Below are 25662 nucleotides of genomic sequence, written 5' to 3'. Positions count from 1 at the left end.
GCCATCGTGCACATTCAGAGAGAAGGGGAGACTGATAGATGAACGGATGGACGAATTGATCGATTCGTTGCTTTGCGGGACTTGGATCCAAGATATTCAAGATCCTGGCGTGCAGTTTATGATAGATTTCAAATTCGAGCAATTCGCGGGCACTGTCTACGTCTTCTCTTTTCTTCCAATGTCTTCATCCTCTTTTCGGAATCTGTAGATTAATCCCATTAAGCCGATTTAGTCTAGACACAACAATGAGAACATATCATTCAAACTGGATGGATGAAGCAATGCATGCAAGCTATTCAATTCAATTCAATACATCTTTTGTATTGTAGGGTAAATAACCATTCCTATCCAAATACCTTGGGTATCCCATCCCTCTCACTATAAAGACCCCCCCACTAAAAGACCCCATAGCAAGCGGCGTCGGTTCCGAATCAACAGCAACATCCACCGCAAAACTAGCCTGAATAAAATCCTCCAACTCCTCACTAACAGTCTTAAGTTTCTCCTTAACACTAGCAACACCCTCCTGACCAACAATATGTCTAGACGGCGGATTCTCATGGCCCCCAATCGAGGTGATCGCGTACACGGTTTCGGAAACTAGGACTTCCAGATGCGCCGAGCTAAGTGGTGGATGCATTGAGACGACTTCGGGGACGGAGAAGGGTCCGTTTTCGATTGAGCTGACGCGTGAGCTTGAATTTTCTGATGACTCTTGTGAGTGTGTGCTGGCGCGGTTGCGGGAGTTGGAGTTGGAATTGGAATTGGCGGAGACCGGAGTTACGCCTTCGGATTGGGCGTCGGGGAGGCGGGGGACGAGGTGGTTTAGGATTCCGCGGAAGAGAGGGGCGTGGTTGTTTGCTGGTGAATAGGCGGGGAAGATTGGTGGGACGCTTGTTACTAGGTTTGTTAGGATTCCTATTTCGATGCTGCATTGGAATATAGTGAGTTTTATGTTGAAGGGGGCGATCTCGTAGGCCAGACTCTGTAATATTGGTTAGGTGGGATTCAAGAAGATATGAGAGAGGGGGAATGCCCACGTCGCAGAATCCTTCCAATGCCCAACCGGCTGCGCAGTACATGCCGAGTCCGGGGGTGCCGATATGCGCCGCTGTGTAAGTGATTAGATGTGTGGATTGGATTATGCGGGTGGGAGAGAGAAGAGCGTACTGATTCCTGATAGGATCATTATATGTCCGGCGTGCTCTCTTCGCATGTGTGGTAATGCGGCTTTGATTATGTTCAGTGGACCGAAGTAGTTGATTTCGAATTGATCGCGGACGAGGTTCATGGTTTGCTGAGAGGCGGAGAGTTCTTCGACAGTACCGACCAGAGCTGAGATTGCGTTACTTTTTGAATCACCGCATTGAAATAAGTTCCGTGTCGGTTCGGGGTACCTACTTTGACTGGTGCAGCAGAGTAATATATCTATACGCCCAAATGCAGCGACGGTTTCGGCAACGATCGCCTGGCATTCACCCATCATTCTAATTGCCAAGATATCGATTAGCTTCAATTCTTTCCGAGAATGACAGAGAAATATGTTCTCGCTTCGTGTTAAAGCGCACGATATGAGGATTGCGATGCGCACCTAATGTCTAAAGGAACCGTCTTCATGCGCTGCTTCCACCCCTCATCGTGGTGTTCATCCACTTCGGCGAGAAATGCATCGAAGCCATTTCTGCGGCGCTCGTCGCGATCAAGAATCGTATGTGCTAGGCCTAGCAGTACATAGTCGCCATGCGCGAGGGCCTGTCGCGAAACCGAGATGCCAATTGGCGAATCGCCCGCCGTGATCAGCCATACTCGAGGGCCGTGATGCGAGGGAAATTGGGCGCGCGGATCGGGAAAAGAGTGGGGGTCCATGAGGGGATTGGAATCGGATCGGGATCGGGGTCAGGGTCGGGGTCGTCAGGGTCAGCGCGGGGGCTCAAACACGATGCCCATTGCGCGACTGGAAGGTAGAGCGACAGTGGACGTATTGGTGTGTGGGTGTGTGACTGATGAGGGTGGTGGTGAGAGGGAGAGCTTTCGGAGACTGCGGAGTAGAAAGAGAAAAGGTGGAGTGGAGGTCCCCACTGTAGAACTCACCACCGCTTTGGGGAAAGGTGCGATGTACAGTTACAAACACAAGCAGATAAACAATGTAAAATATTTAATATTTAGTTATAACTAAGAGAATAACTAACTCAATTCGTCCAATAGGCTAGCACTAAAATACTACTACTAGTAGTTAGTACTACTACAACACTAGTACTACTGTAACTGTTGGAACCCGCTAGAATGCCAAGCGCGGGTTAAAGCGCGGGTTAAAGTTCCCGACGACCAAACACTTCTTCGCCGCCGCGGCCTCAACTTGACTTTCTCCTCATCACCTCCCCCCTTCCCCGCCATTATGCCTGAACAGCGGCCTCGCAGACAGGACGAATCCTCTGGTGTATGTTATGCACCCACTCACCCATTCGCCTATCTACGCTGGTGTTCTCCTCACTGACTCTCCCCCCCTCTAGTCTGGCCTTAAGGGTGCCCTCCAGGGCCTGGGAATCTTCCTCCTGGTGCAATGGGGTATCAACCAATACATGGGAAAGAATAACCAGCAGAGTGTTACTCCTGATAACAAGCCTGGCGCGATCCCCGCGTTTATCGACCGCCCTGCCCCCAATGAGGTTTCGAACCCGAGTGCCTTGCCGGACCTTATCGCTCCCATCTGGCCGGTCGACAGCGCCCTCGATATCAGCATCTATGTGACACCTTCGTTCAATGTCCCCTCGTTCAAATCCCCCAACAGCGTGCTAGTCATGCAGGAGAAGAACTTCACGATGGGTAACTACAGCGATACCCGTGAAATCGACACCACGATCAAGGTTCCCAAGGCGGTTCAGCAGAATGGAACTCTCTGGGCGCACTTTTTTGTTGCGCGCACTGGATTCCAGTTGGATCCTGCTGCCAAGGATTACACGACTGACGACGCTGTTCACTTCATTCGCCCGCTTAACCAGTATCTGCCCAAGAAGAAGACCAAGAAGCTCAAGAATCTCCTATCCGCCGCCGAGGGAGAGGAATCCGCCGAGGAAGATAACGCCCCGAAGGTCACAACTGCTTCATACTACCACCCCAACTTCACCGTTTCTCTGATCCCTGACGCCGGCACTCAGCGTCTTGGTCAGCTTGCAGCCCCGACTCGCCAATATGTGCAACTGGAGCGCAGTGGAGCCCGCGATGCCTCCGGACAGAATGGGTGGTACTATCCAATTCTGTTCCTCAACACTTTCTGGCAGCTCAAGACCCACATGATTATTCTGAACTCTACCGTCGAGGAAGTGCCGTTGCATATCACTTTGGACAACATGGCTCACTGGAAATTCAACCTCGTGACTAGCATCGACGAAGGTTCCAAGCAGAGCGCCCGTCAGGCTGCGTACGGTGGCCCCGTCCCTGGTGGCGGTGATGGAACAGAATGGGAAATGGTCAAGGAGATCCTCCTCGATACCAACATCTGGCTCCTCGGTACGACTGGCTTCGTCACTATCCTGCACATGATCTTCGAGACTCTTGCCTTCAAGAACGATATTGTAAGCCTTCCACCCATGAATATCCCCCGTGCTATCTCTGATCTCACTAACACGAAATTCAGTCTCACTGGCGCAAGAAGAAGGATTCTGTTGGTACCTCGGTCCGTACAATTCTGGCAAACGTTTTCATGCAAGCCGTTATCTTCCTCTACCTCATGGACAACAGCGAGAATACTTCTTGGATGATTCTTGCCAGTCAAGGCTTTGGAATTATGCTCGAGGCCTGGAAGATCACCAAAACGGTGGACGTTCGCCTGCGGCCCCCACCTGCTAACTCCTGGTTTTCATTCCTTCCCTATGTCATCGTCTTTGAGGACAAGCACAAGCTTTCCGAGACTGAGCAGAAGACCAAGGACTACGACGAGATTGCGTTCCGTTACCTGTATATCGTGGCAGTGCCCCTGCTCCTCGCCTACGCTACGTACAGTTTGATGTACAACACCCACAAATCGTGGTACTCGTACATCATCGAGACTCTCGTCGGCAGTGTGTACGCTTACGGATTCTTGATGATGGTTCCCAGTTTGTACATCAACTACCGTCTCAAGGTAAGCCTCTCTTCCCTGCGCCTCCATTCGTCTTAAACCTTCTTGCTGACATTCCTCTTCTAGTCTGTTGCCCACATGCCCGGCAAGGCGATGGCATACAAGTTCTTGAACACCTTCATTGATGATCTGTTCGCCTTCACTGTCAAGATGCCATGGCTGCACCGTCTGGCCACGCTCCGTGACGACGTGATCTTCTTCATCTGGCTGTACCAGGGCTGGAAGTACAAGACCGACTTCAAGCGTGTCAATGAGTTCGGCCAGGGAGGTGACAGCGATGAGGAGGAGGAGAAAGAGGCCGAGTCCACCCCCGCCGCCGATTCCCAGAAGAAGGCGATCAAGGAGGAAGCGAAGGAGGAGGTGGCTACCCAGTCCTCTTCCAAGACCAACAACTCCAAGCCCTCGACCCGCAAGAGAAAGTGAGCGGTTCTGCGGAGATGCCAGTATTGAGAGTCGACCACCTAAGATCTAGGATTGCGATTGGGCTGATTTTACCTGAAACCGATGACTTCAATCTTTCGCTTTTATCTTAGATTTATGATTTACCAGTATTGGCGGGCTATTCTGTTCGCGTTCGAGATGTAACTTAACTACACTTCACCTATGGGAGACTGCAGGGTCAACTTAGAGTTTGAAATAAATTGTTTAATTGAACACCTTTTTAAAAAAATGGATGAATGTATTAGACGTCTGTATTAGTAAAAGATCAAAAATAAAATAGAACTGTCGAGGTTCTCTCGTTTCTTTGTTGGACGGGACTTCCCTCTGCTTCCTCTGGGGTGATTGTTGATGCTTGCCCAATCGGGTCTTAGTCAAACTTCTCCACGCGCAATCCGCTTTGCACTGAATGCCGTTCAAGATTCCAGCCTCGACTTGATCTACGTCAAAACGATCATCTATCCCAATTGCAATTATCGATATCTATCCCCACCTTTCACATCCCCGCCTTTCTCTCATTATCGAGTGGTGAGAGCGCGTTGGGTCATTTACGCGTTGACGCGCCAGACGGCGGGCATGAAGATTGCCCCAGTTTAGTTCTTGAGGAACAGCAACACTAGGAGAAGACATTGTCAACCCACTAAATTTCAGTATGGCAGCTGATCTAGGTAAGTCACTTCGCGAACCCTCCCCTTCGCCCCCCTCCTCCAGGTCAATAATCAAATATTAATCGACTTATAGGAAGCGCCGAATCTGGCCGCTTGCTCGATGCGCTGGAGCATCTAGAAGCCGGTACGAATCCCAAATTTGTGCCCACTTCCAACGGGGCCATGGAAAAGAAGTAGCAGATAGAATCTAATGGGTGTTTTAGTTGCGTATGTCCCCGCCAAACAGCGGTACACAGACGCCGGCCAGCTAGCCAAAACAATTGCGTCGGACGCGCACGAGAGCGGCATTCCGCGGGCTGCGCTGGGCCGTCTTCTCAAAGTGCTTACGGCAAGAAACAACCTTGACCAAGGGACGGCGACGTCTCTTGTCAAGAATCTGTATCCCCGCGAACGGATATTGTCGAAACATGCCACGCAGGTCGTTTGTTGTCTTGGTCCTGAGCAAGACCAAGCCTACCCCCGCGACGCAGGCTCTGCTGGTACGCTGGTTGATTGTCGCGTACGATGTCCTTGAAGACAAGTCTCATCTGGGTAAACTATATGCCGTTTTGTTCAATCATCTGGACATGATTAGTCTTCGGAAACCGCTTTGTCATTTGTTGTCGCTCATTACGCGGCGGAAACATGTGAAGCCGTTTCGGATCCAGGCTCTTATGGAGTTGATTCAGAATGCCGGTGGTGAGGATAAGGAATTGGTTAGCTTGCTGAAGGTTTTTAAGAACTATTACCCTGAGATTGTTGTTGGTGATGCCGGGTCGAGGCGGGCGGGTCTGTTTTTCAAACACCCTGATCCTGAATGGTCTGGTCATGTCAAGGTCCTGCAGGATCGCAATGCGGAGATGATGGATGCCGATCAAGAGCAATCGAGCTATCAGGTTGTTCATCGGGGGACGGTGAAGCGGAGCAGGATTGAGGTTGTTATTCCTGTGCTGCAAACCTCTCGAGTGTCGATGAAACATACATCCCTGGAAGAAATTCGGGATATTAATCACTTTGTCGACAAGTTGGATCGGATTGAGCTTCCCAATCAGATAATTTCCACACTTGGTGATGCGATGGCTCAGAAATATCTTCATTTGGTGCAGTCTGAAGCTGCGAATCATCGTCTTGATGAGTGGTTGAGGAATTTTTTGGATGATAGATTGGAGCAGGTTCGGAATGATGATGACGATGAACCGGAGTCACTATCATATGTTCTCAGCTTTGTTGAGGGATATGCGTCTTTTACCAAGGTAAGCTAACGCATTTGCATCCCCCCGTCTCGCCATTGAGCTTGGACTAATCGTTGCAGTCGCTTCTCCCCTCGGTACGAGCTTTCTTAGAATCCTATCTCCAAGTATGGAACGGCCGAGACAATCGCGAGCAAGTTCTACGATTGCTTCAATACTTGCCCATCGAATCATTTGCATCTCTACAAACCAGCATACTATCACCACTTGAATCTAGTCTGCTAGACGCAACTCTATCATCAAGAACAGCTCTGCTTGATTTCTACACAGCATTAATTGCAGAATGGGGCGTGAAGCTCCGACTCGAGCCATCCGTCTCAGAAGAGTCCGAGCCCTTGACCTACGTCGTCAAACACGCAGAGCTTCTAGCATCTTCAATTCAAGAATTTGCACCAACAGCCGACGACGAACAGCAACACATCCCCGCCAACCCAGCGATTCTACCAGTCCTTCGCTTCTACAAATCCCTTGCAGACCTCTTCTCCCACGCTTCGACAAATGCCCGAATTCGCATCACAGTCCCCCAAGCCCCGACCGTATACACAATCGCCTTCACACCCAGCATCTCGATCATATCAGGCCTAAACTCCATTCTAGCAGGCTACAAATCCGCCTTCGAATCCTCACTCACCTCTACAGTCCTAACATTACCCAATCCGCCCGAACCGCTCTACGACACGAACCTGGTCGGCGAATTCAACGGCTACGTAATGGACATGTGCAATCTCCTCTGGCGAAATCGCGCCTTAAATACCGACGACCCGAATGCACTGGGGTGTATGATTCCGGCCGCGACTACCACAGCCCTGACAACATACGTGCGAAGCGTAAATGACGCGGCCAGACACTATGATCGTGAAAGCGCGTTTCATGTGACCCTTGCATCGATTTTCTCGCTCAGTCACCATGCGGCATTTTGTAATCTTTCTGCGGCGGCCTTTGCGGAGTTGGAGGATGGGCAGGGGGTTGATGATGAGGGGAGGCCTAGGATGCGGAAACCTGTTACTCAGAAGGCGTTGCAGGCGCTTGAGAAGGATGGGGGTGCGAAGGTTTCTTGGCAGGAGTATCGGGTAAGTATGCTTGATTGGTTGGATGGGGTTGGGAGTCGGGGGACGGCGGGTTTGATGAGGAGTACTATGAAGGCTTTGCGGAAGGAGTGATAGTAATGGGGGGTTTGATGTTCTACTAGTAGTACTAGTATGAATAATTGAAATGAATGGATATTCCAAGCTTTTTGAATACTAACTACTCTCATCAAATTCATTGGATAATGGCGAAATGCCGTTCAATAATTCGTGAAACTGCCATTCAATGCCAAAGTTGAAAACGCCGTGAATGCTTATCTATACACATATATTGTACACTGTTTCCCCCAACGTCTCTGCAACGAGTAGGTACACCTGGGCAGCTGCAGCCCAGTAGACTATCGGCAAAGGGCTCTAAAACTTCTCAGCAGCATTCAAGTAAATATCCTGAACACTGTGGTCATCGCGCAGGGATCCCAGTAGATCTTCAAGATCCTTCACTTGCTCTTCATCATGTACTTCGACCAGGGATTCCTGATTTGGATCCCAAAATATTTCCAATTCCTCTATCATGAGGCCCGTCAGCTTCGTGAAGGCTTCACCGACACTCTTCGTTTCTGAAGGTTCGGTAAATATGACGATGCGGCCCTTGTCATCCGTAATGATATCCGTTGCGCCAGCCTCGATAGCCTGATCCAAATGGTCATCTGCATTCAGACCATCTTTCTTCTCCATGGCTACCCTGCCTTTCTTCTCAAACAAAAATGTCGTCGGAGTCACCGTTCCTCCTCCATTTTTGATCATGTAACGCACATCTTGTAGCACTCGTGCCTTTTGGTCCGTTTGGCATTCCACGACTGCAGCAACCCCTCCAGGGAGCATCGCCTCAATTGTGACCGATTCAAGCGCCTGCCCTGACAAACTGAGTCCCTGGCCGCGTGCAATGGCCGCTTCGATGATTACTTTCGGAATGGAGGCTCGTTTCGCATTTGAAAGCGCGAGGGCTAGCCGTGGGTTGTACTTCGTGTCGGCGCCCCATACTAAGAAGGAAGAGAGGAGCGTTAGTACCCGATTGTTGCGCTGAAATTTCCAGAAGACTTACATTGAGTAGCACTGCTGATCTCTTTGCCCACCATCTGGCGTTCTTTACTCTTTGCCTTGTCATTTCTGGCCTTGTCATGCTTGATGGTGGACCATTTGTTGTGGCCGGAGAAGAGTGCGGAGGAGGTCCCAAAGCCACGGCACGCATTGCAGACAGCAGCCCCACGGGGGAAACGCAGGAGTCTGCTGATCTGAAGCGCCATGAGTGGTGGTATTCTATACCATGAGGTATCTGGCAAAAAGTGGATGTTGCGCCTGGAGTATAGGACCCGGGCCGATATTTCTCCGACTCCGCGGTGAGGACACAACGATAAGGGAAGGGGACCCTAGGCGATGACGCTGTTTCTATACCTCGATCTTCTTCATCCTCACCCCCACACCCCCCCTTTTTCCACTGTTGATGGGGATTGACTCCACAACTTCATATACCGTGCTCCAATGTCGACCTCCGAATCCGCTGCTCCATCTTCATCTCCTGAAAATGCGGTGCCGGAGCTGGATATCCCTAAACTCCATGCGCTCCCCTCGGAGCAGCAAGACCTCTACCTGCTCACCTTCACTTCTGACCTAGTCCAGTATATTTCCAGTCTCGACGCCGCTCAGGTCTCATCGCAACAAAAATCACTGAAGCAGGAATTATTCAAGATCCTGACCCTATCCTCCCCGACCCTCACGCGAGTCCTCCGCAATAACCTGGGACGATGTTTTGGTGCAATCCTGACAAAAGGGGATCGAGGGATCCTCTTCGAGACAATCACCGATTTGATCGGGATACTGAACGCGGGCAAGAGCGAAGCGGAGCTGAAGACTAAATTCGCTGCGGCGCATTGTCTGGGCGAGGTCTTTGCGGCAGCGGGTGAGAGTGCCTTCATGCAGTCGAACGTGGCTACAGCAAGTATGCTGAAGCTTCTGAAATCCGCAAGCAACCATACTGGCTTACGGGGCGTGATATTTTCCGTGTTGCGCAAGATTGTGATTGGAATTGGCGTCCCGATCGATGAACAGACTGGCCGTGATATTTGGAAACAGGCGCGCAATGCGGCGACAAGTGACAAATCGACCTTTGCGCAGGTCCATGCTTGCCGTTGTATGGAGCAATTGATCAACACGACTCCGTTCTTCGATAATGCGAATGATTTCGAAAACTTGAAGACTATCATGTGGAAGGTCATTGATAGCCCGATTGCGCCGGTGAGACATGCTGCTGCGGCATGTCTTGGTCGAGGTCTGGTTAAATTGCACGCGACAGAAGCGCATGTTACAGCGGCACCCAAGCCGAAGTCAAAGAAGTCAAAACGCATGTCTAAGAAGCCTGGTCCGCGACCCGGGGATGAAGAGGAGGACGAAATGTCTGAATCTTCTGCGGTGAATGCGCCGAAGAAGGACTCGCGCCTCTTTTTCCTTCTCCCAGATCTTCTGCGCCAACTCTCAACGCAATATTTGAAGAGCACAACTACGAACCGCACACGTGCTGGAATTTGTATATGCTACAAATATGTCCTTCGGAATCTTGGAGATAAGGTTGTCGATGAGCGCTATGGACAAATCGCCTCCAACTTACTACTCGAACTTTTAAACCACCCGACAGTGACATATAACCGGTTTCGCCTGCTGATGACTCGGAAGTTTGTCAAGACTATCCTCGAGGATACCATTGGCCGTGAGCTGCTTCGAGAGAATAGTCAGCTGAATGCTGCTAGATGGCTCATCAATGATGTTCTCAAGGACTACCCGCAAGTCATTCAGGAGCGCCGGGAGCCGAGCAAGTATACTCTGACAAGCACAGTCAGTGCACTTTCCTCGTTGATCTCCTCACTTGGTTCTGCTTTTGGCGTTCATGCTGATAGCTGCCGTGACGCCTTACTCCAAGTGCTGCCTCATCCAAGCTACACTGTTCAGATCCATACCGCGCACTGCTTGCGTAGCTTCGTGCTCGCATGCCCACACCAGCTACTATCTTGCGTGACAATTTGTATGAACAGCCTCAACCGAGAGATTGGTCAACTTGCCACGCCGCGTCAGGCTCCTCGTCGATGTGTGGGCTATGCAAATGGACTTTCGGCCATGCTTAGTACTTCGCGCCTGCAGCCTCTCTATGGTGCAGTTGACGTCTTTGCTCAGGTCTTCACCCAAGCGACGGATTTACTCAAGATTAGCAGTACCTCCGAACTGCGCGTTGCAAGCATCCAGATCCAGGTAGCCTGGATCTTGATTGGAGGGCTGATGCCCCTCGGGCCAAGCTTTGTTAAGATTCACCTCTCTCAATTGATGTTGCTTTGGAAGAATGCCTTGCCAAAGCATCTTAGCAAGGAGAACTCTGCCAAACCAAGCACGCTCGAGATAAGCTTTTTGGCTCATGTCCGCGAATGTGCGCTCAGCTCGTTGCTCGTTTTTATGGATTTCAACGGCAAACTCATCACTGCCGATGGCGCGAAGCGGATAGCTGCTATGCTCCAGAATACGGTTGAGTTCCTGGAAGATGTTCCGCGCCCCAAATCTATGGAGGAAATCGCGCATCGTCTTCATCCCTCGCTCCAACTGCATGATTACACTATCTTGGTACGCCGCCGGGTTCTCCAATGTTTCTCGAAATTGGTACATGTCCATCATCCCAGCCACGGGGAAATAATCAATCAGTCCACTCTTCTGAGTTTGGCCGTCTCTTCGTTCGCAGACCCAGATGCGCAGTACCGGCCCTTGGAAAGCTCGATTGCTGGATCCACTGGTCAATTTGATGGGCTGTGGGATCTTTGCGACAATTATGGCTTTGGCGTTACTGGACTCGCTCGTGAATATATCCATGCAGCCTTGACTGGATCAAATGGCAATGAAAATGCCCCTGCCTGGTCTGCGATCGACTCCGCGGATCAGGATGTGGATGATGCTTTGACTTTCCCAATCTGCCAAGCAAGTGAGCATGATTCAGTGCTCTTGTATAGCACGAGAGCTGGAGAAATAGCCGTTGACCCTCCAACTACTGGTGTCGTCAATTCGGCCATCGACCTGTTCTCAGTCGCTATCGCGCTTTATTCGCCCAAAATTCAGGAAAGCAGCATGGAACAGATTGCTACCTTCCTGACTTCCCAGGGCCTTCAAAGAAACCCCGGGAGAAAGGCCGCCCTGGGTGTCAACATATCCGTGGCGCTTTTGCACGTGCTGAAGGTTTCGGTCAAGGAAACTGACTTTGTGGCTGGGAAGTTAAATCCGTCTACGGACAAGCCCTTGCAGGAGCTTATTCAGGTATGCCTCAAATTCCCGTGACTACCATTGGATTGGATACTAATTGAAACAGAAATTCGTTACCGATGCCGACCCAATTGTGCGAACCATTGGCGTTGAGGCATTGGGTCGTCTCTGCGATAGTGCCGGCAACACTTGCACCAATGCACAGGTGAATTGGCTTGTTGATACCATCGTTTCGAACAGAGACCCGCATGCTCGAGCCGGATGTGCTGCTGCTTTGGGCTGTATTCATTCCCAGATTGGCGGCATGGCTGCGGGTCTGCATCTGAAGACCATCGTTGGCGTATTGATGTCTCTTTGCAACGACCCCCATCCCGTCGTTCATTTCTGGGCTCTCGGCGGATTGGAACGGGTGGCCAACTCGGCTGGCTTGACCTTTTCACCATACGCATCTAGCTCTCTGGGCATGCTTGCGCAGCTTTACAATGCTGACACCCACAACGAAGAGTCCGCTACTTTGGCCACTTCCAACATTGAGATGTCTTTCCTGACGCCTGTGGTAATTAGCCGATGCGTTGATTCTCTGATCAACGTATTGGGACCAGACCTGCAGGATGTTGCCAAAACACGGAATCTCATTCTCACACTGCTCCGCCAATTCCAGCTGGAGGAAAACCCTGCTTTGGTCACGGAAAGCTCCAAATGCTTGGATCATTTCTCTCTTTATGCTTCTAGCTTTGTTGACTTCTCTGGATACGTGAAGCGCCTCCAGACCGAACTCCGCGCCAGCGACCATTTCATGCGAGATGTTGCGGTGCGTGGACTCAGCAACTTGATGAAGAGAGATGCTGCTTCAGTAGTGGAGACAGCTAGCGAGGGCCTCGAAGACGATATCTGGCTTGCGTTCGACGATGCACCCGATAGCGGGCCTTTGAAGAAAATGATTACCGAATGGCTGCAGCAAACTGCGCTCACTGAGACTGAACTATGGATCCAACGGTGCAATAATATCATGACAAAGACCCGTAACAAGGTTGAGCCCCCACCAACCACAGCCGTGCAGACCGGTGCTGCGGATATCCCTGACGACGAGGTTGCTGGGTTTGCTGCCGGTGCTGGCGATGTGCAAGTCGACTCTGCAAATGGCGTTGCAGGGCAGGAGTTGCTTAAATGGCAGACCCGCAACTTCGCCATGGGTTGTCTTTCCGAGCTGCTCGCTACTGTCCAAGAAGCAATCCTGCCAGACCAGGCAATTCCGGCAGAGCAGGCACTTCAGGCCAAGGTTGGAGATATTGTCCGAATGGCATTCCTGGCATCGACTGCCAATGTCATTGAACTTCGTGTTTGGGGATTGAAGATCATTGACCAGGTCTTGAAGATGTTTGGAAAGACTCCTGATCCGGATTTCGCCGAGGCCTCGTTGCTGGAGCAATATCAGGCTCAGATTGGATCCGCGCTTACCCCCGCCTTCGCTGCAGATTCGTCGGCCGAGCTTGCCTCTGAGGCGATCAACGTGTCGGCGACTTTCATTTCTACGGGAATTGTGACGAATGTGGATCGCATGGGTAGAATCCTCAAATTGCTTGTTCTAGGCTTGGAAAACTTCGCAAAGAACCCTGATACCACTGAGATTGGAGATCTGAAGGGCTTGAACTCTAATGCCCGCGTTATGGTCAAACTGGCGCTGTTCGCTGCATGGGCTCGACTGCAGATTGCAAGCTTTGACCAAGAATACCTTGCTCAGGTAGTCCAGCCCTACATTGCTAAGCTCACTCCGTTGTGGCTTTCCTCTCTCCAGGAATATGCTCGATTGCGGTTTGAGCCAGACATTTCGGGTGCTTTGGGCACGAGCACTTCGAGTAGCAATTTGGATGAAGTCTACGCTGCATTGAATCGTGAAACTTTGCTCAAGTTTTACCAAGACTCTTGGCTCAACCTTGTTGATGCTATTGCTGGCTTAGTCGAGAAGGATATTGATTTTGTTTTCGATGCTCTTGATGGAAAGCTGCAACAGCCCGAAGATGAGAAGGAGGACAAGGAGGGTGAGAAGAAGGACGAAGAATCGTCTGTCGCCGAGTCGAAGGGCAAGGGAGACGCCATCAACTACCGTGAAGAACCAGTGGCCTTCTTCTTTGTCTTGTTTGGTCTGGCATTTGAATCTCTAGTCGATCAAAGCACTTCACCCTCGCAGCGTCTGGGAATCCTGCAGGCCCTCAAGAGAATCTTGAGACCAATTATCTCTGGAAATGCCATCTACCAGGATGCTATTTTCTCCGAGACTATGGATACCTTCGACCGCCTTGTCCTGACGGAAAGTACCCCAATTCAGACGGTTATCGTTGAGATCGCTCAGAATCTTTCCCTGGACCACCCTGCCGCCAAGAGTGACCAGGAGCGCAGCGATCATTTGTCGGATGATATCGAACAGCTTTTCGAGCTCACAAGAAGCATTATCCTTGTTCTCGCCGGCATGCTTCCCAACCTACGTGAATCGACACCTCTCGCCCGCTTCAACGTAACCTCCGACGATTCTCTGACTCTCATTCGCCTGGCCCTCAAATCACTTGTGGATGTCGCTTCAGTTTTCCCATCCATTATCCGCAACGACCTCCACGCCTGCATCCTGCACATTTTCACGACCATCTTGGCTACAGGAATCTGCCAGACCCAGGTTGTTCCCCAAGCACTTCCCATTTTCCGACAGTTTGTTCACAGCATCACCCACTCAACCGACATACCAGAAGAAATGGACGTCGTTGCGTTCCAACTGCGAGGCTGCCTAACTCGATTTCTCACCATTCTCACAATTGCCCAGCGCCGAGAATCCGAGACCTCGATGCCATGTGCCAAAAATACTCTTCTGGCCATCACTTTCCTCCTCACGGCCGGCGGACACGTCCTTCCGCCGCAAGATCCAGTGATCAACCGAGTCCTCAATGAACTCCTCGACTGTCTCCAAGATGTCGGACTCGCAACCGTGGCCGCGAGCTGCCTACGTTCAATCATCCTCAAGCCCAATCCCCGTTACACAACCGACGACGTGATCTCCCGCTACCTCTTCCCCCGACTCATCGCCTTCCTGGTCGGCTGCCCAGACAACGGTGATATCCCCAGCGACCCAGAAAATTCCCGCACAGTCGTCGCACGCACGCTCGTGTCTTGCGTAGCCAACACGACCTTCTCACCGACCGAATTGCCCACGGCGATATCCCTCATCATGTCTGCCCTGCTTGCCCGTGCTAAACGCGAAGGCCAAGCCGTGCATAAGGAATCGGCGGTCCATTTGCTCGAACTTGCCAAGGCGGACCAACTCACTTTCAAGGCCCTTGTGGCGAGTATGAGCCCAGAGCAGAAGGCGCTTTTGGAAGAGGTTCTTCGCAGTGCAGGTATTGGTGCTGGGACTGCTAAGTCGGATGAGTCTATTGAGAATACTCAGCAGGTGCAGCCTAGTATTGCTCTTCGGATGGACTTTTAGTTAGTGGGATACCGGGCCAGGGATGCTGGTAGAGATGCTATTTGTCTTCGATGCACAGATGAGATGAGATGAGATGAGATGAGATGAGATGAGATGAGATGAGATGAGATGAGATGAGATGAGATGAGATGAGATGAGATGAGATGAGATGAGATGATTTTAACTGATGTATAGACCTACACCTATGATGATGACTTTGTTCATGGCGCGGTATAAACATAAACATATTTCGAAATTAATTCTTTTTGCTTTTACTATGGATGGATTGTCGTATTATTCATTCTACTACTAGTATTAGTACACTACCTCTCCACTAACTATCTTAGTAACAGTGCGTGCTAGCCTCTATCCCAAGTATATTACAAGGTATCATAGAATCCAACCTTCAAGTTGAAATTAATCGTAAACTTATCGAAATACTGATGCATACTTTCTTTTGAAAAGAAGAAATAAAGTAAATAATCCCGCTACCGGCAAGGATCTATGCTGTCTATTAGGCGTTTCAACCTGCCCAGTATGTAGGAATACCACATACTACTATTACTGACCTCGACTCCGCCCTCTTCTGCGTGCTGCCTCTGCTTGCCGTCTGTACTCATCAAGCCGCTGGTCTGGGATCTGTTAAGGCATCAAGGTGACATCATTAATATCCTTCAATGACGGTTATTCAGGAACAAAACACAACAAAGATATTCCTCAAACATTCCTACACCCATTATTCTCCTCTCTGTCACTGAAAAAGATGTCGTATGCGTATCAAAACGAGGGTATTGTGTCAGAGGAGGAAGGGACATGTACGTTTCTCGCGCACCTTCCCTCTGATACTCCCGTCTATCGTTACGCCGAAAACTGCATAATGGAGAGCCTCTTCACTCAGGATTCCATCGAGGATCGCTTCGTCGTCTTGAAAAACTTTCCATCAGAGACACTGACTGAACGCGACGAACAACTTCCCGGACGCTGTGACTACTCGCCATCGCTTCAGATTCTGATCATCACGATGCCTAGCCGACCACACGAAGAAGCGGCGTCCAGTTTCGACATACTGATTGCGGCCCTCGCCAAAGAGATGAAAGTCTATCGACGGCTTGCAAATTGCGGATCCACCCTGGTCGAGACCCCCGACCGAAGCAAGCAGGCAGACCGGTCGTGGCAGCCAACTCGTTCGCAGAGCAAATTTCCAACGGTGGCATTAGAAGTTGGATTCTCCGAGACAACAGCGAAACTGGAAAGGGATATCGCTTGGTGGATCAATACATCAAAAGGCAACATAAGAATGGGGCTTACCATCGATATCAAAAGATCTGGCTCTATTGAGATCAAGTCCTGGACGCCAGCATTCATGCCAGTACCGAGCCATGTCTATATCACCGCACACGGTCGCCCTGTTGTTGAGAGACACATCAGCGATCCCCCACCTCCTCGAATGACCCAGAGAATCTTCATCACGAGAGGGAGAGATGGCTGTAATCCCACGATTGAGGGGGGAGACCTAATTATACCATTTCATGCTCTGATGTTGGAACAAGCGGGAGACGGCGAGCACGATTTTGTGTTGACAACCGAGCTTCTATTGCAGGATTTGGCAGAGCGTGTCTGGGCTGCGATCGACAAAGCCCAAGCGATCAAGGCAAATAAGAGCAATACTTTGTAACTCTTATAATTACGAATAAGAAACTCGTCGGCCCCAGCAGCGGCAATAGTAAACGTAGTGTTATCGGCATCGGAAGATTGTGGATTATTCGGATCAGGAGCACCCCTAGAAGAGTTCAATAGGACATTCGCATTAACCGCATTAATTGAATCTCGCTTACCAGATATTAAGTGCGATCGCGTCCTCATCCCCATTTCCTAGATTGAGCACATTCCCACTGTGTCGAGACCACACCTTATAGGTACCGGGGCCTGTATAGTCGCTCATAGTGATAATAAATATTCAGAACAATAATACCTGGAGACTTTCAATACTAGGACTAGTATACTGAAAAGAAAGTTCAGAATGCGTAAGAGGGAGCTCATATTTATATATTTGGAAGGATAACAGTTCCCACCCAGATGGTATGAGGACGCCTAATATGTCAGTTATCAGGATACCAGCTCCATTCCATGATGGACTGCAGAACTGGCATTCGTGTTGATTGAATCGCCCCAAGCATTCCAAGGACTCGGATGCTTGCCTTTTTGCATGGATGAGATGAGATGAGATGATTAAAACGATGTATAGACCTATACTATACCTAGGTATAGTATACTTACGATGACTTCAAGATGCTCACAGAGCCGTTCTAGACATAAACATACAGTAGTATTTCGAGATTAATTTTTATGTTAGTTTTAGTACTAGATCCCAAATGGCTCGTGGTATTATTTATTCTTCTAGATATACTATACCCAGGCTGCGTGGCCACTGTTTCAGAGTCTGGCGGCTCATAATAAGATCCTCCCAGTCTACTATTGGTAGCAGTACATAGATAATTCCATACTAGTAACTAGCTATTACTAGTAAGTTAAGGTCCAAATTAAGTACTAGTGAGTGCCTTGCTTTTGCTTCAAGATGTCTGGAATTGAGGAGATATGTTGAACATTACCACCACATACACTGGCCTGCTTGTACACACAAACTCAGACCACCTTTCAGCCTCTTTGTGACTAGCCCGTAAGGTTGCTACCTGGTTGCCTTGCCGGACCCCTGTACCAAGTTCCTGACCTCTTCTTCTTCTCCAAGCTTATTACCTTCGTGAAACCGCTACTGGACGTTACCTGACATTCCATTGTATCCTGATCTGCGAGTATCCGAGCATCCTCACACCTTCATATCATATGATTTCCGGGTTTGTCAAAAATCTCGTCTGAAAAGTCGACCCATCCATCAAACTGTTCCTGCGACAACAAACTCGTCCACCGGTACCAGATCTGTTAAACACCTGGCGAGACAAAGCCCGGAAAACTGGTGAATCGTTCGTTGGCAGGTGCCATAAAACCTAGGGCCACCATCCGGCGTTCATCCCAGAAATCAAACCCGAATCGTCGGAAAAAGGTACGAAGTCCATTCGGAAAATTTCTCCCAAAGAAAAGACTTCCAGGGAGCTGCATCACACCTAGACCTAGAGTAGACCTTTGAGCTAGATCCCCCCTGAGCCATGAATGGATCATCTGGCAATTCTAACTCTTCCTCGCTCAAAGGGGTAAGCGATGGGCGTGGTGTTGCCATTGCCGGCGCCCCCGTCTCTCGTGATTTGCGGTCCAAAGCCCACTGAACAAAAGCCAGGAAGATACCTTCGACGAAAAAGTGGAATGAAAAATTCGCAAGGGAGTGGTTTCCTTCTTGATTGCGTAGTCGACTTGCCAGAACTTCCCAAATGATAGAAACGAGTCGTCATAGTTGATTATCTCGTTGAAGAACTTTGCCGTCCAGTGGCTTCCAGAAACCCGAAGAATACAATTCCTGCCCGCGAATTTCAGTTTTCGGGCCAAATGGTATGCTAGCATCGCCCCCATCAACCGCTGTTGCTCATTCCAGGTTGGCGGTCCGATGTCGACAGGTATGATTCGTATTCCGGGTGGTCGTTGTTTCCACGGCATACCTGCCCGGAAAGAAAAACGTGGAGAAAAAGGTATCTCTGGCCACGATTCTAGACAAAGAGAAATGCAGTCATGAAAGCAGTCATACAATTGTACCTGATGGAGTAAGTAAAAGCCAGTAATCACGGGAACAATCAAGAAGACTCGCCTCAAGATGCGAAGACAATGCAAGTAGACGACCAAGACATAAAGACGGTGTTGACGATGGAAGACACTGACCATGAAACGGTGTTTCCTCCGTGAGACCTGTGCCTGCCCTCTCCTGTTGCCTCATTTCACGGACCTCCGCCTCAGTAAAGAGGCAAGTGATGAGGTTGTGATCACGCAGGGGATTCTGAAGTTGATAGAAGACATCCTGAAAGGACTTGGGCAACGGATTCTGCGTATTGTCCCGATCTTCAAACCGCCACCAGAGGTAAGCACAGGTTCTGAGGCAGAATTGAACAAGGGGACTATGTCCCTCTTCTCGTCCTGTTTGAGAAACAAGTGCTTCGACAACTGTGACGAATAGACGGCTGTCTTCATGAAGGTATTGGAACACGCCGGGGGGAGGCCTGGTATGGCCTATGAAGTGTCGGGAGATCATCCAGTCGTAAGAAGATATCACGAAGTACATGCCACGGAAGCATCCCGAAGGGGTCCTTTCCTGGAGAGTTGGTAGCCATGTGGGCCGGGGCTCGAGCGCCGATCTGGTAAATTTGTTGTGGGGCACGAATGGATTTGGAACAAATAAGAATGGGGACCGAGTTGCTCCGAGATGTAGGATAGGAGGCTTGCATACTAGTAGCAGTGCCAGTAGGTGTATGTAGAGGGGGAAGTTGAAAGGTGATGAAGGTGAGGGAGGTAAGAGAGGTGAGCTTAAGCGCGCTATGAGTTGCCTAGAACAGTTTTGGGAAGGAACGAGCGACGTGGATTTGATTCCGCGTTCAAGTTCCTTCCTTGGATACTCGCTACAGAATATACTATGGAATACGTAGTATATAAACTATAGCAATTTAACTCTGTAGAGTATACAATGCAATGCAATATAATATAATAGTCAATGCTAATGCTAGTAGTAATACTAGTATAGTCAGTAGGCAGTACGGAGGCAGTGAGGCTTCAGATGCATTGCTGAACAGCCCCCATAGTGAGTAATGCGGTTAGTAAATATTTAGTATAATGCTTGGTTTTGTATTTGAAATATTAGTTTAGATCAAAATTACCATAGTATCACTAGTATACTGCTGGTTTACTGTAGTTTCGGGTGGAAGCGATGTTGAGGCCTGATATCTCAGGCGGTGAGACTGCGGAAGTGCCACTTCCACTTCTGATCGAAAGTGAAAGTGAAAGTGGGGAATGGACCCTCCCACATTTTATACTCTTCCTTTTCCTACAATCGGGTCAATTCCATTGGCATTACACCGAACCCTCTCACTCCACCATGTCTTTCCTTTAATCCCCTCTTCCTCGAGGCTTTTGCTTTCTTGCTGGGTCCGCGATGCCGCCAGATCGAGGGCGCGCCTCTCGAGCGTGTGCCTCATGCAGAAAGCAGAAGACTCGTTGCTACGAACCTGGTGTTCCAGGCAAAGCCTGCCTCAGATGTGAACGTCTTCGTCAGAACTGCTCGCTGATCGACATAGAGGGCAATGAGACTGATCCGATACCCCCGTCTTCCGGTACCGATGCGCGGTATGAATTGAATTACATTCTTCCCCAGTCCAGGCAGTGAAGTCTACCAGCAAACCAAAACTAACACGATGATCAGACTTGAACGCCTGGAAAGAACAGTTGCCACTCTCCTGGACAGACTGGGCGAAGGTCCTCCCAGCATAGGGGATGACTCAAACACGCCTGCCAGCGCACTGACAAGCTCGGAAGCGGGTGACCCAACCCCAGCGGCCTTCAAGGAGACGGAATCTTCCGCGGCTCCGATCATGGTCATACGCGATCTGGCCACCGACTCAGGTCTGAAGCCGTCGCCTGACACAAAATCCCTGGGATCGGTGCTAGACGACCTTATCACTCCCGATCTGGCCCTCACCCTGATTTCAATGTATGTATTGGTAGCATTCTTGGCAGCCCCCTTGGGAAATTAGCCCCAGAGTGTATGATCTTTTTACAGGACTCTAATTCCTTCCTCGCAGCTTTCTCGAACACTATGGCGACTGGATTATGTGGGACCCAGAGTCCGACCCGGTGCCACTTCTACCCCGTGTGAGGAATGCGCCACTGCTTTTTTGCGCTTGCTGTCTCCTAGCCGTCCGGTATACCTCGGAAGAACTCGCCGCCAGTCTCGCTCCGAAATTATACGAATGTGCTCGCTCGCTGGTCTCGAGCACCCTTCTAGTGGCGCCCCAATCCCTGGAATTCTTTCAAGCCGCTCTAATTCTCTGCATGTGGTCGACCACCGTGGGACAGGTGCCCTTGAGTATCGATACCTGGCTCCTTAGCGGATTTGCCCTACAGCATTCTCAATCCAATCCGCTTTTTGCGGAGATTACGGCTCAATCACCACCGTCTGCTCGGTTGGACAAAAGGACGGCCAGCCTTGGATGCCTGTGGAATCATCTGTGCTTGGCGCACTTGCATTATTGTATAGGTACAAGTCGTCGATCGATGCTGCAGTCCTGGCACATCGAACGGACCCGCTTGATTCTGGACTCTGATCACGCGACAAATTTTGAAACTCGCATGGTCGCGGAAATTCATCTTTATTGGACTTTATACCGGCATCTTATTGAAGCCCCGACCGACCTTTTGAAATCAGTTGCGGATTTACAAACTTGGAGAAGGGAGTGGGAATTTCTCCTCGGTATGCGATTCCCCCTTCACCACCTACCTAATCTTCATCACGCTGACACTTTCATCTCACAGTACAACCAAGATCACAATTCCTTTCAATGGGCTTCCACTTCTCAAACCTAATCCTCTACGAACACGCCCTGAAATCCAAATCCGCCCGGGGCCGAGACTCGGTCGTTTCGGAGATGATTCGCCACTCAACCGCTATCCTCCACCTGCCCATGGACGCCGTGGATCAACATACCCGCCACTTGAGCGACCATATCTACCACATGATCACATTCGCGGCAATAGTGATCTGCCGCTTACTCAATAACTACGAAACACAACTGGCGGCTACATATAATATCGCCGAACTGGACACTTTGATCTGCAATCTTGTCCAATGGCTGCATGGCATCGGCCTCCCTTGTCATGCGGCGTATACACTAGCCAATATCATTGCGAAGGTACATCAGAAACTTCGACCACGAGTTATGGAGGCGTTACCTATTGCTGTTCCTGTGGATGATTTTCCGGAGGACAGTTTTACGAATTATTATTTCCCGGAGTTTTTGGGCCTGGGGGCTTCGGCCGGGGTAATTGGGATTTATTGTCTGATTTGAACTTCTTTCCAAGGAGCCCGGATACTTCTTGATTTTGAAACCGATTTGGAGCAGCATCAGCTGGTATCAGTTGACAAGTTGTTGACCTCATGGATTCTTTAACCTAGCGGTATCTACATACCGTATCTTCAGTGGAATGCTGGGATGCTGTCTGATCAATAACTTCGGTGATAAAGAAATGAATCTGCATGGCTAACACTATCGGACTACATCTTTTGTCAAATAGCAGCAAGTCGCACATCATTGCGGCCAACTTCGAGCTCTTCGTTTGGGAACCTCCCAGAAGAACTGGTTGTGAAAATTCTCGACTACAGCATCCTGGACGCGTACGCGTTTGGCGATGCGGACTAATCCAGGAAGACTATTAAGATTCTGTTCAGTCAACCCACTGGGGTGCGTACCCACCCACAGAAGTATGTTGATTATTCAATCCTTGTTTTTTGGTTTCGTTTCCTTTCGATGGTCTTCTTTCGAGAAGGTACTTGGTGGATCAATCTTCGGGGCAACCCCGATTACATCGCAGGCGAGAAGAAGGGTCATGCTCCGCAGATAGTCCGTTGATCTCAAAGCCAGTCCAAAAGACTACTATCCAGTTCTAAGTCCAAGGCACGAATTACGCTTTAGAACTGGCCCGATTTGAGAGATCTCGGTATTCCTTGACTGGTCGTACTTGATGGATCCCACCAAATGTAAATGGAATTAATGTCATGTTATGTTATGTTCAAATTATGTGTCTTTCTCAATGCATCATTAAATACTATACAAGTCCATTCGAATAAAAGCCAACGCTGTAGAGTAATCTTCAAACAATACATGGTATAAATGCAAGATATCATCCCTAACCCCAGAGACATTCTTGGAGCTCCCTCAACAAGAATGCCACCAGGATTTATACACTCTCTTCCTTGTCCTTCAGATTTTTCCTTGACTCAACCTTCTGCACCTCCCCCTCCTGCTCAATCCCTTCACCTCCATCTTCAAGTCCATCCTCATGTTCACCTGCCAGGGAATCTGCATCTAGTACTACCTCCCCATCATTCCCACCCCTCTCCACATCCTCCGTACTCTCCCCCTCCAACCCCCAATACTTCCGCCTAGCCTTCTTAACCTTACTAGCCTTCTTCTTCCTAGCCGCCTCAGCCTTAATAGAAACCCGACTTGGACTTTGATCCCCCCTTTAAATGAGCCTCAACACGATCCGCCAACAACGACCGCGCAATCTTGTGGTTCTGAGACTGCGAGCGCGTCGCTTGGCATTTTATTACAATGCCAGATGGTTTGTGGCTGATTTGTACGGCGGAATTGGTTTTGTTCTGTGGTGGGTGTTAGTTCTAAGGAATCAACCCAACCCAACCCAACATATCTCGTTTATGTATCATTCAAGAGCCGAAGTGGACTACTGATCTTAATTGCCGGCTGGATTGGGAGTACTTACGATCTTCTGCCCGCCTGGTCCGGTACCCTTTAGGTAGGCTACTGATAAGTCCTCGTCGTTGAGTTTGAGGCGTGGGGGTAGTGGTTTTTTGCCGTGGGTGGAATGTGTTTGGGTGAATGGTCGGTGTTGGACGGGTGTTTGTGTGAGTGGGAGCTTTAGGGCTCGTGGTAGTATTGAACGTAATTGTGACATTTTTGGTAGAATGGGGGTGATTTCAATGTAAGTCGTGGAGTGGTGGTTGTTACTTTTACTTTCTGGGGATGCCGATAAGATTAGTCGGCAAAATGGAATTCGGTAGGCGGTGACCCTGCACTACGTAGAACGGAAGGGCAAGGGGGAGGGGGACCCTAGTATGATTGATTGAAATTGCTTAATTGTTGAGTATGAGTAATGAAATAAGAATGGGAATCAAAGGTCGTTTATAAGGTTGTATATTGGGTATCAAAATATATAGATGGTGTTGGTACAAAGCTTCATCTATCTGAAGCAGGCATTGACAAAGAAAATGTTTTGTAAAAATGAATGGTGTAGACAAGGCTTTATGCTGTACATCAGCCCAGAGATTCGCCAAGATGCGCTTCGGCAATAGATGGTGCGTTCTTCTGGACTCCAGAGTCATGGACGATATGGGTTTCTTTGGTGACCTCTTTGGCGACAGGCTGCTCAACCTCCTTGACGACCTTCGGCTCCTGCACCTTGCGGGTGGAAACGTACTTGAGGAAAACGATCGCCATGACTAGAAAGAAGGTTAGAATCCAAGCAGTCTAGAGGTGTAAGTGAATATGGAAGGAAACTCACAGGCACAGGTGGCAACAGTCAACGCGGCACGTCTTGTCAGAACCCACCGAAGTCCTTCGGCTTCACTCTTGCCGTCACTGTTGAGAGACACGGTGATCTTATAGTTCAATTCTTGAACCGATGTATCAATCATCCGCTGCTGTTCGCGCGTAGACATCTTGTGGTCATTGAACATGCCCTTGATATCATCCTTCATGCCGGAAAGTTCCTGGGTAAGGCGCTGGGACAGAATGTCGATTTCATGCTCTAGCTGGCCCCTCGATGCGCGTTGGTGTTGGGTCTCGGAGTTCCGGGCGGCCTGGAGAGACTGCTGAAGTTCCGAGCAAGCTGCCTTGAAAAGGTAGGACTCGTTCTCTTCGTCGGACTTGGAGGTCAGGCTTTGTTTTGCGAAATCGAGATTATTTTGTAAGATGCTTCGGACAGCCTTCATAATGGTGATGGATTGCTCATTAGTGTAGCCGCCTCTGTGTAGGTCGAGGACTAAAGAGTATGTATCGAAATGATGGACGTAGGGCGCGGGGCTCAGATGTGGGGGTTTCTCGCCGGAGGCAATCGGCTCTCCGGATGGGGTGAGGTATGTTGATGGGGAGGGCATGTGGTACACTTCTTCGAAGGCGCTTTGATTCGCGTAGGGAGCTCTTTGCGACATTTCTTCGCCGACATCTTTCGAAGACTTAGAGGAAGAAGATGGGTTTTCCGGACTGTCATCTTCAGCTTGTTCCTCCTCCATTTCTGGCTCAATAGAGGCCTCTGTCGTGGTCGGTTCGGCGGCAGCTTGCTCCGTGGTATTTGTGGCGGAGGAATCCATGGCCTCGGTGGCAGAAACAGCATCAATGGCATCATGTGTTTCTGTGGAGGAGTCCGGGGATGGAGACTGGGGTTGTTCGGATTCGGATTCGGGCTGCGGCGGCGACTGCGATTGGGACTGCGATGACTCTGACGGGGAAATATTCGGCTCAGTTGTGTTTATCTCCACCTGAGCTTCTCCTGTGCCATCCGCGACCTGGTCTGATGTGTTTTCGGCAGGATTGGAGGAGTTGGGAGGCGTGTTCGGAGCAACGGCCGGGCCATATCGTCGCGCGTAGGCCTGCTGGTGGCGCCCCCGACTGGCGTGAAAGGTGCGCGGGCGTGCTGTTTGAAGGGATTGATAGGTTCTTGGTTGGCATGACCGGACAGCTCGCATCAGACTCGGGTAGAGGAAGGGGAGTCGAGGAGTCGCCAT

At 49.9% G+C, this 25662-nt stretch overlaps 9 protein-coding genes across 9 annotated transcripts; 6 read left to right on the top strand and 3 right to left on the bottom strand.

The window, feature by feature from the left end:
• Positions 1-156: 156 nt before the first annotated feature.
• On the bottom strand, positions 157-1866 carry N7481_007415 (short chain dehydrogenase/reductase family protein; the record flags this gene model as incomplete). The annotated part of the gene is made up of 6 exons (XM_057266634.1): positions 157-202; positions 357-985; positions 1041-1111; positions 1171-1335; positions 1402-1487; positions 1592-1866. The coding sequence occupies 6 exons, from the start codon at positions 1864-1866 to the stop codon at positions 157-159; spliced, it is 1272 nt and encodes a 423-aa protein (XP_057120835.1).
• A 713-nt stretch (positions 1867-2579) lies between these two features.
• On the top strand, positions 2580-4540 carry N7481_007414 (CLPTM1 family protein; the record flags this gene model as incomplete). The annotated part of the gene is made up of 3 exons (XM_057266633.1): positions 2580-3572; positions 3635-4120; positions 4184-4540. The coding sequence occupies 3 exons, from the start codon at positions 2580-2582 to the stop codon at positions 4538-4540; spliced, it is 1836 nt and encodes a 611-aa protein (XP_057120834.1).
• Positions 4541-5207: 667 nt separating this feature from the next.
• On the top strand, positions 5208-7612 carry N7481_007413 (Mis6 domain protein; the record flags this gene model as incomplete). Its single annotated transcript, XM_057266632.1, has 5 exons — positions 5208-5223; positions 5297-5347; positions 5427-5644; positions 5694-6455; positions 6515-7612. The coding sequence occupies 5 exons, from the start codon at positions 5208-5210 to the stop codon at positions 7610-7612; spliced, it is 2145 nt and encodes a 714-aa protein (XP_057120833.1).
• Positions 7613-7891: 279 nt separating this feature from the next.
• On the bottom strand, positions 7892-8781 carry N7481_007412 (post-initiation translation factor DPC29; the record flags this gene model as incomplete). The annotated part of the gene is made up of 2 exons (XM_057266631.1): positions 7892-8517; positions 8580-8781. 2 exons carry the CDS (start codon positions 8779-8781, stop codon positions 7892-7894), a joined length of 828 nt encoding a protein of 275 aa, XP_057120832.1.
• A 235-nt stretch (positions 8782-9016) lies between these two features.
• On the top strand, positions 9017-15236 carry N7481_007411 (AP-1 complex accessory protein LAA1; the record flags this gene model as incomplete). The annotated part of the gene is made up of 2 exons (XM_057266630.1): positions 9017-11818; positions 11871-15236. The coding sequence occupies 2 exons, from the start codon at positions 9017-9019 to the stop codon at positions 15234-15236; spliced, it is 6168 nt and encodes a 2055-aa protein (XP_057120831.1).
• Positions 15237-15978: 742 nt separating this feature from the next.
• N7481_007410 (uncharacterized protein) lies at positions 15979-16890 on the top strand (the record flags this gene model as incomplete). Its single annotated transcript, XM_057266629.1, has 1 exon — positions 15979-16890. One exon carries the CDS (start codon positions 15979-15981, stop codon positions 16888-16890), a length of 912 nt encoding a protein of 303 aa, XP_057120830.1.
• Positions 16891-19038: 2148 nt separating this feature from the next.
• Positions 19039-19329, top strand: N7481_007409 (uncharacterized protein; the record flags this gene model as incomplete). Its single annotated transcript, XM_057266628.1, has 1 exon — positions 19039-19329. The coding sequence occupies one exon, from the start codon at positions 19039-19041 to the stop codon at positions 19327-19329; it is 291 nt and encodes a 96-aa protein (XP_057120829.1).
• Positions 19330-20298: 969 nt separating this feature from the next.
• On the top strand, positions 20299-22207 carry N7481_007408 (Zn(II)2Cys6 transcription factor; the record flags this gene model as incomplete). The annotated part of the gene is made up of 4 exons (XM_057266627.1): positions 20299-20489; positions 20518-20853; positions 20945-21612; positions 21675-22207. 4 exons carry the CDS (start codon positions 20299-20301, stop codon positions 22205-22207), a joined length of 1728 nt encoding a protein of 575 aa, XP_057120828.1.
• Positions 22208-24193: 1986 nt separating this feature from the next.
• Positions 24194-25662, bottom strand: N7481_007407 (CCDC90 family protein; the record flags this gene model as incomplete). Its single annotated transcript, XM_057266626.1, has 2 exons — positions 24194-24378; positions 24441-25662. The coding sequence occupies 2 exons, from the start codon at positions 25660-25662 to the stop codon at positions 24194-24196; spliced, it is 1407 nt and encodes a 468-aa protein (XP_057120827.1).

Source organism: Penicillium waksmanii (genome assembly GCF_028829765.1).
Source record: "Penicillium waksmanii strain IBT 27052 chromosome Unknown utg000007l:1.0-4314555.0:1.0-4317578.0, whole genome shotgun sequence".
Classification (NCBI taxonomy): domain Eukaryota; kingdom Fungi; phylum Ascomycota; class Eurotiomycetes; order Eurotiales; family Aspergillaceae; genus Penicillium; species Penicillium waksmanii.
The sequence above is the reverse complement of the archived record's forward strand: the minus strand, read 5'-3'. Positions and strand labels throughout refer to the sequence as shown.